This window comes from Otolemur garnettii, unplaced genomic scaffold (assembly GCF_000181295.1).
Source record: "Otolemur garnettii isolate 467f Iridium unplaced genomic scaffold, OtoGar3 scaffold00017, whole genome shotgun sequence".
In the NCBI taxonomy this organism is placed as follows: Eukaryota; Metazoa; Chordata; class Mammalia; order Primates; family Galagidae; genus Otolemur; species Otolemur garnettii.
Genome location: NW_003852412.1, coordinates 4382712 through 4397999, shown reverse-complemented (window position 1 = coordinate 4397999; position 15288 = coordinate 4382712). Strand labels below are relative to the sequence as shown.

Here is a 15288-nt window from a genome sequence, read left to right as displayed (position 1 = left end):
ACCTTTTTCTGTCTACTCAATTGCCCTCAAAAGCCACCAACCACATCTTTAAAGTTCTTTTTGTACTAAGAGTACACGCACTCCTGCCTTGTCTTTAATGAGATACTAAGTGCTAATGAGTCTTATTTGAACTGATACTTTGCCTCAAACATCATCAGCTTTGGCCAAGTGGCAGCTCATGCCTCTAATCCTAGCACTGTGGGAGGCTGAGGCAGGAGGATCAATTGAGCCCAGGAGTTTAAGACCAGTCTGCATAATAGCAAGACCTCATCTTTACAAAAACAAAAACAAAAAACAAAAAAACTGTAGCTGGGTGTGGTGTCAGGCACCTATAGTACCAGCTACCTGAGAGGATGAGGCAGGAGGACAGCCTGAGCCCAGGAGACTGAGCTTGCAATGAGCTATGATGATGCACTGCCTTCTAGCCTGGGTGAGAGTGAGACCCTGTCTCAAAAAAAATAAAAAAAAAATCAACTTCCATCATCATTTCAAGCTACCTGGCAAAAACTAGAAAAGCCGTCTACTCTGTAACAGAATTTTGCTTTTGTCCTTCTTACATACCCTTCACACACTCGTGGCTATTTACAACAGCAAATGACTGATTGATGACATTCAGAGGTCCTAGGGCTATGCTTTCAAAGCCCTCTGGTATAGGCATGTGCTGGGGCAATGATAAAGGACTCTAGGAAACTAGTGCATTTTCACCAGGCCTAAAAACTCATTTCTCTGACCCGGGGTCCCCTGCCAACCATCTGTACTAGAGCCATTCCTAAACACAGAGGTGGTCGGGATGCGGATGCGTTTGTTCTGGTGTGGACAGTACAATGTTTTCACAAGTGAGAGACGCCAAAACAGCCATCTAATTCCAAAGGGCCTATACAATTTTCAGGATTGTTCAAAGATACGCAGATCATATAAAGGGCAAAATGGCTCAAACTAGGGTTTAAAAATTACTCGGGTTTAATTTTTTTTGAAGAGGCTGCATGAATACCGGGATGATCTAGTAAATGTTCAAGGCTTTGTCATTCCCTTGCAGAGCTGATGGAACTAATCCTTCTTTGAAACTGACGCACCAATTTCTTCGTCAAGGGATGTAGGGTCCTTTGACGTAGCAAACAGCTTTAAGGGTACATTATGAAAATGGTTGCAGATACACTTTTCCTTTGGGGGAATTAGGCTGCGATGGATAAAGACATTTAACCACTTTACACAAGTCAGACTAATCAGACTCCACCACTGAGTCTATACTTTGAGTAGTAGAAATTCTCAAAAACTCCGTGGGATAAATCCACATATGGGTAGCTGTCGAGCTCTGTCTGGCTTTTGGCTTCTATGTCTCCCCTTTCCGGAGGGGTGGCCACTGAGAAGTCCAGGACCACCCGCTAGCCCTTCATGGTCAGCAGGGCCCAGCTGTCCCTGTTCTCTAAGAGACACCTCAGCAAACGCAGGTTGGGAGGATGTGAAGGAGCTCAGCTGTGTCCTCTGGCCCCGGTGTTGTGCTGCTTCTTGCTACTCCTTTTCCTTCCCCACCTACGTCATTCCTCTAGGGATGGTCGTCAATAATGGCTCAAGTGCCATGTTCCATGCCTGACCCCCCAGCGTTTCCTGCTAAGCCCAAAGCAGCCTCTGAACACAAGCACAGAACTCCCAAATCCATTCACAAGTGACCTGTGTAGTCACATGAGCTCAAACTTTAGGCCAACCCTGAACTGAAGTCCTGGGCCATTGCTGTTGACAACCTTCTCTGACGCAGCCTACCGACAATTCCGGCCATCCCTGTAAATACGCTGCTGGCTTTGGAACATTCCCGACATCCATGCTTGCCTGATCTACTGCACCTCTGATGCCCTTCCCACTCCTGGTACCATATTTTGGGCCTGTCTGCGGAAGCCCTTCCCAATTCCTGCATCTTGAGTGGTTACCTACCCCTTCCACTAAACCCAACCCACAGATGGGTTTTCAGCCTAGGCCTTCACCTCTCTCAGGCTGCCCCAATTCAGGTACAAATAACCAAGGCTGGCTATGCAATACCCAATAAAAAAATTTTTTTTTTTAAAAAGAGCACAATTTAATTTTCCATGGAATGATGCTAATAACTGGTCTTGTGGCCTTTTCATACAGAGATAAATATGGTAATCTACATGAACTATCTGTAATAACTAATATATTCATGGTGTTTCATTTCAATTCTAGGCATAAATTAAGACCCAAGCAATATTGTCCTGAAACTTAACTTCACTCCTAATCACTGTAGGGAGTCCCAAAAGTTGCCCCTAAAATTGCCACACGTGGGGAAAATGGAAAACTGTAGCTAAATGTACCTTGATTTAAAAATATTCATACAAAATTTTACAAACACGTGGTCAACACATAGAGACTATCTTGTAAATATTTTGTAAAATTCTGTAATGAACATTTTGTAAATCAAGGTACATTTAGCTACAATTTCCCAGTTTCCCTATGTGTGGCGACTTCAGGGTTGACTTTTGGGACACCCTGTGTTCTAACTGATCCGCCTCTATTAGCCAACTCTTAACTAGTAGATAGCATAGTGAGGTTGTTTAGACTTCCCACAGTAGCCAAGCAATACATCAGTTTACATTAAACCCACTGAGAACATAGTCCACATTTCCTGCTTTGTTAAATGGCTACTAACTGCAGCATTTTTCAAAGTAGTGTCTGGCTTGCTCTGAGTTGCTGCAGTGAACACTCTGCTTTCATACTGCTTGCATTATTGAAAATGTTTGACAGACATGTCTCAGTATACCTGCTTCCAAAAAACACATTCCAAAATACTTTCAATTATATCATAATTATATAAATCCCCTACTTTGTAAGTATTAGAAAAACAAAAAAATGTCAACAACTAATGTGAACTCCACAAATTTATTCTTCAACAAGTAGCAGAGTTATGGGAAGGTCTCCCAACTCTCACCTAACACCAAGGCAATTTAAAACCTTCAAATGTTGAAATCCGGATGATATTTACTATACACCCTACCACTCAGCTATTTCTTCCTTTAAATCACTAGGGCACATGTGACTACGGACTGCAATTCCACAAGAAACTTATGTTACTTCAGAGGAGGTCTACAGCCACCATTTTTAAGACTCAAAAAAAAAAAAAAATGAACAAAGAGAGAACATTAAACGTTCAAACCATGTTACCTGGTGCAGGTTGTCGTTCATTCCATTCAGTTGAGATTAAAATTTCTATAACTTTTATGAGGTGTTCAGTATTATCAGAGCTGCAAGAAAGAGAGTTTTATTAGAAATCCTTTCCCTAAAAACAAACTCATGTTACACATTCAAAGTGACTAGGTGATAGAAATTGGCACATGTCCCCACAAGGATCTGAAACAAAAACAAACAAACATTTGGCCCATGAATCTGCAAAGTAGTATCTTTAGGATACATTCAATGACCCATCAGTTTAGGACTCTCTTCATGATCCCCAAATACATGTTTCTCTCCTTTCACTTACCTGAGTGCTGGGAATCGGAAAAGCATAGGGCTAAATATTTCTGAGAGCGCTCTTGCAGTCAGAAGGTTTTTGCTGGCAGCTTGAGAGAGCTTGAAAAAATGTTTTAACAAATACTGAAGTGTGAGCCAATACTGATGAGGTATGTTGGGCGACCTAATGAGCTTCTTCAATAGCTGGATATATTCTTCAGAGCTTTGTATTTCTACACGTTAAAAAAGAAGGAAAGAAAGAAAAGAAAACAGAATAAGAGAATGCTTCGAGGTATTAATGAACACACATCTAGAAAACTTCTGTACTTTCTTCTAGCTATAGACGCGGTCACTTCAGAAGTCGTCAGGAGAGGCACACAGAGCATTTGTTCTTCTCATTAGAAGATGCATTATGAGAAAGTACCAGAAATAAAAATGCAAGCAACTCTGTGTAAGAAAACCACAAGCTGCTCAGAGTGTGCTGGCAGGAACCTGCCCCGTGTTGGGCGGCCTTGCGTGTGATTGGCTAGCTCAGAGGAGCATCAGATAAGTTTCACAGGTTTTAACTTTGAAGGTTACCAACCACAGTTTCCTGTCCCCAAAGCACTTAACTGAGCCTTAGCTCCTAACACTGACAGCCCTCTTCCCTCAACACGCTCTGTGATGCCACTCAGAGAGGATGACATGAACATCTCCAGCCACCTGGGTCTTGGTGCTGGTCCCCTGAATCTGACACCAGTACTTGAAACGCTGTGTCCTTCCCCAAGTGCTAATACCGACAGAAAGTGAGTGATCAGCCATTCTAACATGTAGACAGCGTGAAGCAAATGAGAATCTGGGTCTTCTACCAGATGCCCTTGTAAAGGAGGAAATTTGGGTGGCAGTTTGCGGGAAAGGTAGCTTCCTACTCCTTTTTTCTAACGACCATCCCTATACATGCAGCACTCCACAGAGTTTCCAAGCATCTATCTATATATCCATAGATCTAACTATATCTCAGGATATGCTCATTCAGTGAGGTTCTCAGAACAGGAAACAGACCTGGGGCTAAAGAAATCATTTCACTGTAAATGGCTACCGGGATGACAGGGTTCGGCAAGTCCAGGAGATAGCGTTTGAAAGCGTCTGCTAAAATGTGCACGTCGATCATTTCCAAGTCCACAGAGGTTGTATCTAGGAAAGAAACATTTTAAGAGATATTCAGACACGTGTACATCAGTTTGGCCAATTTTCTCAACGTCTGACTTAAGTGTGGCAAAGGCAAAGATGAGGTGGGAGGACAAATGCATGATGCAAAGTCTGTCCTCGTAGTGTGTCTCGGAGGGGGTGTGCCCTGCGTCGCGGGTAGAACAGGGCTTCCCTGAGGAAGTCTGTCTGACTGACAAGTTGCAAGCATCTGGCATGCCTGATCCTCAGACTGTGATGCCGGCAGCACATGTGTAGTACTCCCCAGCTCTGGGCAACAAAAAATAATGCCCGTTAGGAGCTGCATTGCCGAAGCCCAAACTCCCACTACCTCAGAACGTGACTGCATCTGGTGATAGCGCCTTTCAAGGGGTGATTAGGTTGAAATGAAGCCATTAGAGTGGTCTCTAATCCAATCTGACTGGGATCCTTCCAGAAGAGGAAATGAGGACACAGAGAGAGACACCAGGGATGCATGGCACGTAGAGTAAGGGTGGCGTGAGGACACAGTGAGAGGGCCGCCATCTGCAAGCCATGGAGAGAGGCCTCCAAGAAGCCAAAGCCGGCTGCGCCTTCATCTCGCACTTCCAACCTCCAGAAGTGTGAGAAACAAAGTTCTGGTTTTTAAGCCACTCTGTCTGTGGTAGTTTGTTATGGTGTTCTGAGCAAATGAACACAGAACCCCAGACATTTCCAAACATCCGCTGGAGGCAGGTCCTGCCCTGATTGACAGGGCCCTACCTAGCAACAGCTGGTCTCATAGTAAATGTTTCCAAAACCCCTGACCAAAAAAAAAAATGACAAATGCAAATTTCCAGATTTCCTAAAACTAAATCCTATAATCTCAGAATTAAAGTCAACCAAAAGAGTGATTGATTAAGCAGTAAGATATTATAGTAGTTTAGCAGCCCCTCTCAAGAATAGTCATAAAAATAATTTGCATATTTTCTGAAGGTTTCTTCCTAACTCTGATTTGCTCATCTAACCTGTGGGCAGCCAACTACCTGAAAAGAAAGATAAGAGGAGCCTATCTGTCCGCTAAATCGCTCAGCTGGGAAAGAGGTGAAGCGCTGGACTAATGGAGTGGCATGCATCAAAACCACGCTCTGAGCAGCCACTCTGCACGGTGCTGAGTACCTGGGATAGAAAAAGGAACCGTGTCCACCCAGCAGAGAGCAGGGATGCTGGGAACAAAGACGTGGGGGCAGCAGTGGCCACGGGCATCTAGAGAAGAAGAGAGGCATGTGGCAGCTGCTGAAAAACCCACACTGGCAATGTGAAGGGCAGCTTGAGGGAGTTATCTGGGGACTCGTGTTCCCAGTGGACAAAAGGGCTGATGGGCCAGACCCTACATTTTTGTACAAACTTACCAGTTGTAGATTTAAGAATAAATTGGAAAGCAGTACGGCTGGAAGTAAAAACACCAGTTTGGGTCATTCAATTCAAAGTGATGGAGTCTGAATTGTAATGCAGTTAGAAGCGTACCAGTCAGCATCAAGACCTCACGTAACTTGGTGATTGACTGGATTGGGCTATGGCCTAGGAGAGAATGAGGAAGTATCCACATTTACTCCTAAAAGTTGTGGCCTGAGTAGGAGAAGGGCTGGCTATTCTAGACACCGTTGAACTAACTAGGATAATAGAAATCATTCTAGGTTGCGCCTAAGACTAAAAAATTCCTTGAACACATCCTTACCATAAACCCAACTTGCCTCACTAAGTAGTCAGGTGTTATGAAAGCTAATCCCAGAACACCACACTCTTAACAAAAATCAGCCTGGAGTGAAACAGGAATAGGTCAGGGTCAGTTTGAGGAAAAGAATGATTAAATTAAACAGGTGAAGAGACAAAGGGTTAAATAACTTACTAGGTGCTAATAAAAGTAGGCTCCTGTCCCCCGTATCTGTCCTTTTCAGACACTAGTACTTCACAAGTTTGGTTAAAAGCCAGGTTTTTTGAGGTTTTTTTATTTGTTTTTTTTCAGGAGTAAATGATTTATCTCATTACTCTATTTTTATGTGTTGAAAAATCTTTGAGCTGGAAACAGTCCTGGAAGATTTCAGGACTATTCCGAGTTTGGACAACGTTGACTATTTTTTTTCTGGTGGAGGGGGAGCACAAAATTCACTTTTTTAGCACAGAATCCAAATGAAATCAGTTTTCCATGTATGTGTTTTGATCTCAACAGGGGAGGAAAGCTGTCTGCCCAAACATACTGACGTGAATCTTGCTTGTTTACTCCACCTCCGGAGTACACAGTAGTGGTGAAGAATTTGGGGGCGATGGGAGACTAAACTGCATCATTTTGTACTGGTCACATTAAAGATCTAACCACTGTTTCCATTTCATCAGTCTCTGATGTCTAAACATTTCCTGTGACTTTTAACATGTTCAATGTGACCAAATGAAAACATGTATCTCTCTTTCAATTGGCTAAGAAAAAATAAATTCCGTGTTTCCTTATCACCGTGGTAAAGCTGCTAGAAATACAGAAAATGAAGGCTTTTCTCCCAGAGTTTTCTGCCAGCTGACTTATACTGACTGACTCTGGGCTCTAAAAGGCAGTGACAAAGAGACCAGGCTTGTACACGTGTGACTGGTTTCCACGAACAAAGGAACCACATAGTTGAACAGAACTTTTTTAAGTTTCAAAACATTTGATCTATACATTTCAAGTGAAAGTATTTACTGATGAAGGTATAGGAAGACGTTTCTTTTCTCCAAGAAACATCTTTTCTAGAAATTTAAATAAGCTCCCTCGTTTTGAAGTTGCCTCGCATTTCAAATTCTCATTGACTATTATAAATGTCAAGAGAGGATTCTTCACACAATTACGCTTTTGAAGGAGCTTCTTTCAAAACTGAGTTTTGGCTCAAACATCTAAATTCAGTTAAAATGATGTGAGGCAGAAAATCATCTTTCTTTTAAAAAAAAAAGAAAAGGTATTGTGAGGGAAGGAGGATCTGAGAGATTCTAGAAGTTGATAGGAGGTGACTTGCTGGAATGATGGGGACAGTTTTCTTCTGTTTGCCAAAGGGGGGAGGAAACAAACAGCAGAGCCACCACTTGGCTGAGCTAATTGTGTCATTTAACCAACGCTGTGCTGGAGATGGCTTGTACCGGCTGGCAAAAGCCAATGGTCCTCCATTCTTCCCAACTTCACGGCCAATAACATCACATCAGTTTAGCCTGAAATCAACCACGGTGGGAATATTCACTCCACGGAAACGGACAAATGCTACAAACCAGGATTTTTTCTTCCTGGACAGCTTACCAGCACATCACTGGATAGAACAAAATTGTGATGTTACTTAACACATAAATGACACAAAAAAACAAGCAAGCCAGAAAAAAGGGGATGGAAAGAGAAAGAGGAGGAAAAGGGAAAAAAAAAAGAAGAAAGTAATAAAAAGATGTCAGAAAGAGACAATTGCTCAATGACACTGTCTTATAAATATTTTTTAACTGATCCAGCTGAATTAGACGTAGCTAACTGCAGGGTCAAGGAAAGATGGTAGAGACACAGAGCTGGAGAAATAACCAAAGGTGGCTTCTCTCCTCTGCAATTCCTGCAGGACCCAGGGCCTCCCAGCTGCAAGGATGGCCAAGGTGTCCGCAGGCAGGCAGGACAACACTCACACCCCCATGCAAATGACAGACAGCAGAGGCTTGCACTGTTTTGCACTGTTATCCTAATAAAGCAGAGAACTATGTGTGATTTCGAGGGTTTACAGTCTGTCTTTACACTCTAGAACACTGCATGGATCAACTTCCATTTTTTGGCATGCATTAACTGGAACAGAAAGGTAAGGACTGTCTTTCCCGTTTGTATTTCTAGCTCCATGACACTCACCACAATCAAGAAGCTGTCGTAATTCTGCAGGGTTGCTAGAGCTCTGTGTCCTGTATAGAGTTGAACACTCCAGACCTAGGACACAAAACAGACCATGTATATATACAAAACACAGCTCTCTCTAGAACCTGGGAGCCTCCTGCCAGAGACATTCCGCTTTCCATCCAATAGCCGTTCTAGATGTGTCCCAAATATTCTTGGAGGCAACTATTCATCTTATCTGGCATGTCAATGATTCTGGCAAAACCATCTGGCTACTAAGAAGTTAATCACATCATTAAATTATGGAAAATTCGCTCATTTCCACACTGCAACTACATATTAATCTGGAGTTAGAAATCACAGACTGAGATCCCTCTCCCCTTACAGCCCCCAATCGCTCTTGGGTCTAGCCCAGTATCTGTACATAGCAGATAGTAAGAAATTTATTTCACGAATGGCCAAGAGACAAACATTAATTGTAACAGACATGAAATAAAAGCATAACAAATGCACTGGTTCCCTCGACAGTCTGGTTACCTTTCTTTTCGATGGCTTCCAGGAGCTTGATAAGAAGAAGGGGGGCAACGTCAGGAGGGGCAAACTGCTCGGCAAGGTCCGGGAGCGTCAAAGCTGCAAGTGAGGAAAATCCCACCGTTACTTTTCAGCTGGGTACTGTCAAATGCATTAGGCCACAGTGAAGAACGTGGAAATAGAAAATAATCTAATTACATTGAACCTTAGCAAGCTCAGGCCCCAGCAAGAGGGACCACGACCCTGGACTCGGCATTCTTGGGACAAGGGGCCATCCATGCCTGCTTCTCCTCTCCTAGGACACACTCAGAGTACGTATGCGGAAGCCCAGAACTCCCTGCCAAATGACCTCTTATGGCCTTTCCCCAAAGTCCATCCTCCCCTGGACAGAGGAACACACAGTGGCTGAGTGGAGGGACTCAGGATAGGCTGGAGCTCAGATATACAGGGAGAGCTGGGGACAAGCCCGGGTCCAGCTCTTCCCTCACCACCATGCTCAGAGGTAGAACTCTGAAGAGCCCAAGAAGTCTGAATTCAAGTATGACCTCCCGGTCATTAGGAGGGAAGAGCCGCCCAGGAAAGAAGACAGAACAGACTTTGTGAACAATTTGTTAATGGGATCTATAACTAAAATATCTGGATGCAGTGTACCCAGGCCTCCTTTTCTATTCTTGCCTCAAGCCCCACAAGTGCCAGGGGTGGGCCGAGTAGCAGACCTGGAGCTGATACAAATAAATGATCGCGGCCCACTCGGCATCAAATCAAGTGCCTATGTAACTGCCATGAAAGTCTTTATTTGCTTACTTGTATTTTTGTCAGTAGTTTAAGAAACTTGATGCATTTATGGACTGTTTTTCCATGTTTTATTCATGCATTTTACCAACCATAATGGTACCCCAAAAATCTAACTTGTGACACTCAGAAATACTTTTTTTTTGATATTACATCAATAACCATATTCTCGCTCAAAAAAATAAAAAAGAAACCATTGTTAAATAACAATATTTTTCTCAAACTATTCCAGAAGAGGGAGCTAAAAATATTCACTTCCAGTTTCTCAAACTACAAAAGTAAATGCTGATCTTTCTGTATGTGCAACCTGTTTACTAGCCATCTATAAATACCTTTGTACGATACTGATGATTCATCACTTGAATGCTTGTCTACAAACGTAAATAGCCTACATAATTTAAGAAAGATGAAATACAATTTTTCATCAAAATGAATTTTTGCAATTTTTTTTTTCAGGGAGATCCTAGTACTGTGTTGGACAAATTTCTCATGAACCCCATATTTCAAGAACTAAAAGTCAACATGGAATAACAAATTCATGATACAAAAGTAATGTTATTCAATTTTGACTCAGAGGACTAAGTATGATTTAAGTCATTTTGCAAACCCTAGCCCTCCGTGGGAAGACTCGTTCCGACTGCAATATGCCATATGCAGTATATGGATGGACCCGTGATCTTGTCACCGAGCTCTAACAGCCATTGCAACTCAGGAAAAAAAAGAGCTGAATTTTGAAGGAAAATGCTACAGCTGTACTGTCCAACAGAACTTTCTGTAGTGATGGAAACATTCTATAGCTGTGCTCTCCAATGAAGCAACTACCTAGACACAGTGGCCACTAAGTAATTAAAACACAGTCATTACAACTGAGGAACTGAATTTATTTTAATTGATTTAAACTAAAACAACCACTGAACTTATTTTAAGTGATTTAAATTGCATAGCCATATGTGGCTAGTGCCCAAGGCATTAAAGGGTGCAACTCTATTTGCCTGCGCAAGGGCAAATTTTGTCAATGGTAGATGAAGGATTCCTGAGTCAGCTCTGTGTGACAGACTCCACTGTAAAGCTGTCCCTGAGGACAGGGCATCATGACATAGAGCTAATCACTACTGGAACTCAAGGCCCTGCAAAAGTTTATCACTCAGTTCCTTAGGTGACTTTGTCTTCCTGAGACATCACTCTAACTCATCTTGGACTTCATAAAGGCAGAACCCTGTGCAGAGAGCTGGGTGGGAACTTCATCTCTTGTGTGTTTCCCACACCTGCTAGAGTCCCAGCCATCACCTGGAGAACTTGCTGGAATACCCATCCCAGTTACCACCCCAAATCCCCAGAATCAGAATATCCAGGAATGGACTAGTAATCTGTTTGGGGTTAGTCCTAAGTTTTAAGACATACTATTTTGACAAGAAAGTTCATGTGGGTGATTACTTAAAAAAAAAAAAAAATCTGATAAGGACAACTTCTCAATCTCTGAATGTTAAAATGTGCATGTACTTGAAAAACACTTCAAATACAGTTATCTTGAAAGTTTCATTGCTTTTTCAATGGAAAGCTTTTCTTTTATATAAAATAAAAAAGGAATACAATGAAAGAGCACACCATTTCCTCTGATAAATTGTGTCACTGTCCTTTTGCCTTAAGTAGATTGTCAGCTCACAAAAGTATGCTCTCTGACAAATACTTTCTACACTGAACAAAAGAAAATGTCATCCCATCAGCATATGTAATAAAACGGACTCTGTAGAGAAATGATACTAATTAGGATTTACTACAGTGTGTCTCCTTAGCCCTCAACAAAGCCTTGGCATACCCCAAACTCAAAAAGTTAAAGATTAAATAGTAAATATACACACATGCCCACACAACTCTCACGCCACTGACATGCCATTCCTCTTCTTCTTCCGTCATAAATTTTAAATTAGCACTGTTTAATGCTAGCCACGGGAATAGAATTACTTAATAAAAGTTTATTTCACTCCAGAATCTCATCAACGTGGTCAAATATGAAAGTTAAATTACACGATAATTAAAGATTTCATCTAACTGTGATTGAAATGTGCACCCAACAGTTGTTATGTTACTGGGCTAGCAAATGCCACAGCCCTCCTTCTCTTTCCTCACTTAGTGTGAAAAACATAAAAAAAGCAAAAGCTTCTTACTCTCCTTGTCCTTTCAATGTTGGCAAAAAAACCCCACAGTTTCCCTACAGTGTCCTGGGCTACAATGTAACGTTTGTTTTACTCATTCAGGTGTTAGATGAAGTTTCTAAAAGGTACTGTGATAAGCTGCCAGTCAGGGATCTGGGAGAACACTGGAACTTTTCTCAAAATGCACACCAGATTACCTAAAAGAGAAAAAAAAACTACACATATAGTAGGAAGTATAAATATTCCTTTTGTAATGAATGTGTTGAGTGAATTTCCCACTGAATTTGTAAAACTGATAAAAGCTCTATTTTGCAAATAGAGCTCATCACAGCTGATAAACATTATGCAATTGCAGTTTTAAAAGGTAAATTTTGCAAGAAGAGATGGTTAAAAACATTCAAGGATTTCCTATTCCTTAGTATAGAATGTCTGATTCAAGCCATTGCCCTTTAAAATATTTAGACATAATGGAGACTTTACCTCCTTCGTGTTTACATGGCTGGAGCTGGAAAATTTTCTTCTTAGCAAAGTATCTCAAGAAAGGAAGAAAAAGTATCCAATGTACTCAGCCCTACTATGAAACTAATTTATAGCTTTCATAGGAAAGCTATAACCCAATTATAGCCCAAGAATATGGGGAAAGGGGAGAGGGAGGCGGGGGAGGAGGGAGGATAGGTGGAGGGAGGGTAATTGGTGGGAATCACGTCTATGGTTCGTCTTACAAGGGTACATGTGAATCTTCCTAAATATAGAATATAAATGTCTTAACATAATAACTAAGAAAATGACATGAAGGCCATGTTAATCAGTTTGACGAAAGTATTTCAAATTGTATATAAAAACAGCACACTATACCCCATGACAGTATTAATGTACACAGTTATGATTTAATTAAAAAAAAAAAAAAGGATATGACAGCCCTACCTGAGAAGCTTTAGCTGGGGTCCTCAAACTTTTTAAACGGGGAGCCAGTTCACTGTCCCTCAGACTGCTGGAGGGCCAGACTGTAGGCCCCGGGACGAGTCAGCTGCTAAGCAGGACAGGCAGCAGTGGCAAAAACACCTAGTGGGCCAGATAAACGTGATCGGTGGCAGCATGTGGCCCACGGGCCATAGTTTGAGGACGCCTGCTTTAAAGCTTATGTCATCCATTCAGGGCCACAGTAGTAATTACCACTGAAAGTCTAACAAGTATTCTAAGATAAAACATTAATTTTAATAATAATTCTAAAAGCAACTATTCCTTTACTTCTATTAAATATACAAAGGTCAGTAATTATTTTTTCCCATTCGGTTTCTTTTTTAAAAATTCCAACAGAAAGTGACGATAGCTAGGATTTCCCAATTTGACAAGTTGCTCTTTGAAAAGTCCATGATAACATATCATGTTATACAGTTTGCTAAACCAAAACATAAAACATTTTAGAACTTAAAAAAAGATACTAAGGGTATTGATCATGTAGGGTGGAGCTACCAAGCAAAACACAAACTAAGAGAGCATGGTCCTCCTGAAGTTCACATATAAATCCTCATTAGGTTTCACCTTTCAAATTTTATACCTGAATGAGTAATGAGTTTGGAGGTCTTCTGTAGCACAGTGTAGAAGATCGGAGAACCAAGTCTACTCTTAAGAGTCTGGATAAATTTATAGATTCTTCTATTACAATCCAACCCCATTTTTTTTCACTTAGCTAAATTATTTTTTCACCAAACGAAATCAGAACTGCTTAGAAAGAAAGGAAGAATAGCAGAAAGGTCTGAAAGTGCTGGTATCTCCAAGACACACTTTCAAAAGCAAGAAGGAATCAGTCTTCAGAACAGTGATGAACTAGGTGTCCCAGGTTGTAGAAAGAATTTCTGATGACACATCCCCAATGCTGAACTTTCCACTAGTTCTATTTTTCCTCCTTTGCCCTGGTGACAACCAATCACCGGGAGGAGGAGAGAGCCTTCCTCTCCAGATTTAAGCCCTTCCCAAACCACTAACATGGACAGGCCTCAACTCAACAGTCCTTGGGCACAAGCGATGTGTGGGAGACAGTGGCATCCTTTGCGTTAAGTGGTGCCAATACTGCTATGAAGTGCAAGATGAAACCAGCACACAGCTGCACCTTTTGGAGGCGTTCTCCATAAAAAAAAAGATATTTTAAAGTTAGTGCCTGGCAGGGTTGAGTGGAAAGTTTAAGCTGAAACGGCGGAGCTCCAGAGACTACCCAAGCCAACTATTTCATTACCAATGGAAGCAGCTTAGCAGTGTGTGAAAAACTGCCACTGACCTCTGAAAATGTAATACATAGAAAGGAGAGAGTATATGCAAAGTGTGGATCAATATTGTACCAAGATCAGTCTGTATCTTAACTGCTGCTGTATCAAAATTGAATTCTATCTGAAACAATCTCACTTCCGAGGGAAAAATGTACATTCTGGTGGGCAAAACTAACAAACCCCAAGTTGTTTTTTAAATAAACCTTTTAAGCACACTTATACTTTATGCCGACAGTGACTAACATTCTGAACTTTAAACTCCTTGAGCTCTACGGGTAACATCACAAAAAATGCTGGTCTGGCCTCAGTGCCCGTCGCTCAGTTAGGTTAGAGCTCTGGCCACATACACTGGGGCTGGCAAGTTCGAACCTGGGCTAGGTCTGCTAAACAACAATGACAACTACAACAAAAAAATAGCTGAGTGTTGTGGCGGATGCCTGTAGTCCCAGCTACCTGGGAGGCTAAGGCAAGTGAATTGCTTAAGCCCAAGAGTTTGGGGTTGCTATGAGCTGTGATGCCACAGCACTCTACCAAGGGCAACAATAGTGAGACTCTATCTCAAAAAATAAAAAATTGGCTAAGTTAATTCAGCTAAAACACAAAACCAATTATGAGTTCCTTAATTTTGGGACACACCTGTGTAATCATCAGTATAGAAGTCATTAAAAACTCAGGTATAAAACCAAAGGGGCCTGAGTTTTAATTCTAACTTTTCCATTTGCTGAGAGTAATCCCGGGGAAGTTAATTAACTTGAACCCCAGTTTCTTCATCTGGAAAATGGGAATAATTATGTGAGGTAATAAGAATTAAATGAATAATATAAATAAACATGGTAGGCATAGCACCCAGTATGTGGAAAGCACAAACTAATGGGTAGTTATTATGAATGTTAAGATTATTCATGTAGGGCAGCACCTGTGGCTCAGTGAGTAGGGCACTGGCCCCATATACCGAGGGTGGTGGGTTCAAACCCGGCTCCAGCTGAACTGCAACAACAAAACAGCCGGGTGTTGTGGCGGGCACCTGTAGTCCCAGCTACTTGGGAGGCTGAGGCAAGAGAATTGCCTAAGCCCA

General features: G+C 41.7%; 1 protein-coding gene across 1 annotated transcript in view; it reads right to left on the bottom strand.

The window, feature by feature from the left end:
• Positions 1–15288, bottom strand: part of PIK3R1 (phosphoinositide-3-kinase regulatory subunit 1) — an 86030-nt gene that overhangs the window by 18755 nt on the left and 51987 nt on the right. The window contains exons 3-7 of the mRNA XM_003785882.3: positions 9011–9103; positions 8492–8566; positions 4495–4626; positions 3485–3686; positions 3169–3248 (exon numbers count right to left, since the gene is read on the bottom strand). Of these exons, the coding sequence (XP_003785930.1) occupies positions 3169–3248; positions 3485–3686; positions 4495–4626; positions 8492–8566; positions 9011–9103 (582 nt within the window). The remainder of the gene's footprint in view (positions 1–3168; positions 3249–3484; positions 3687–4494; positions 4627–8491; positions 8567–9010; positions 9104–15288) is intronic.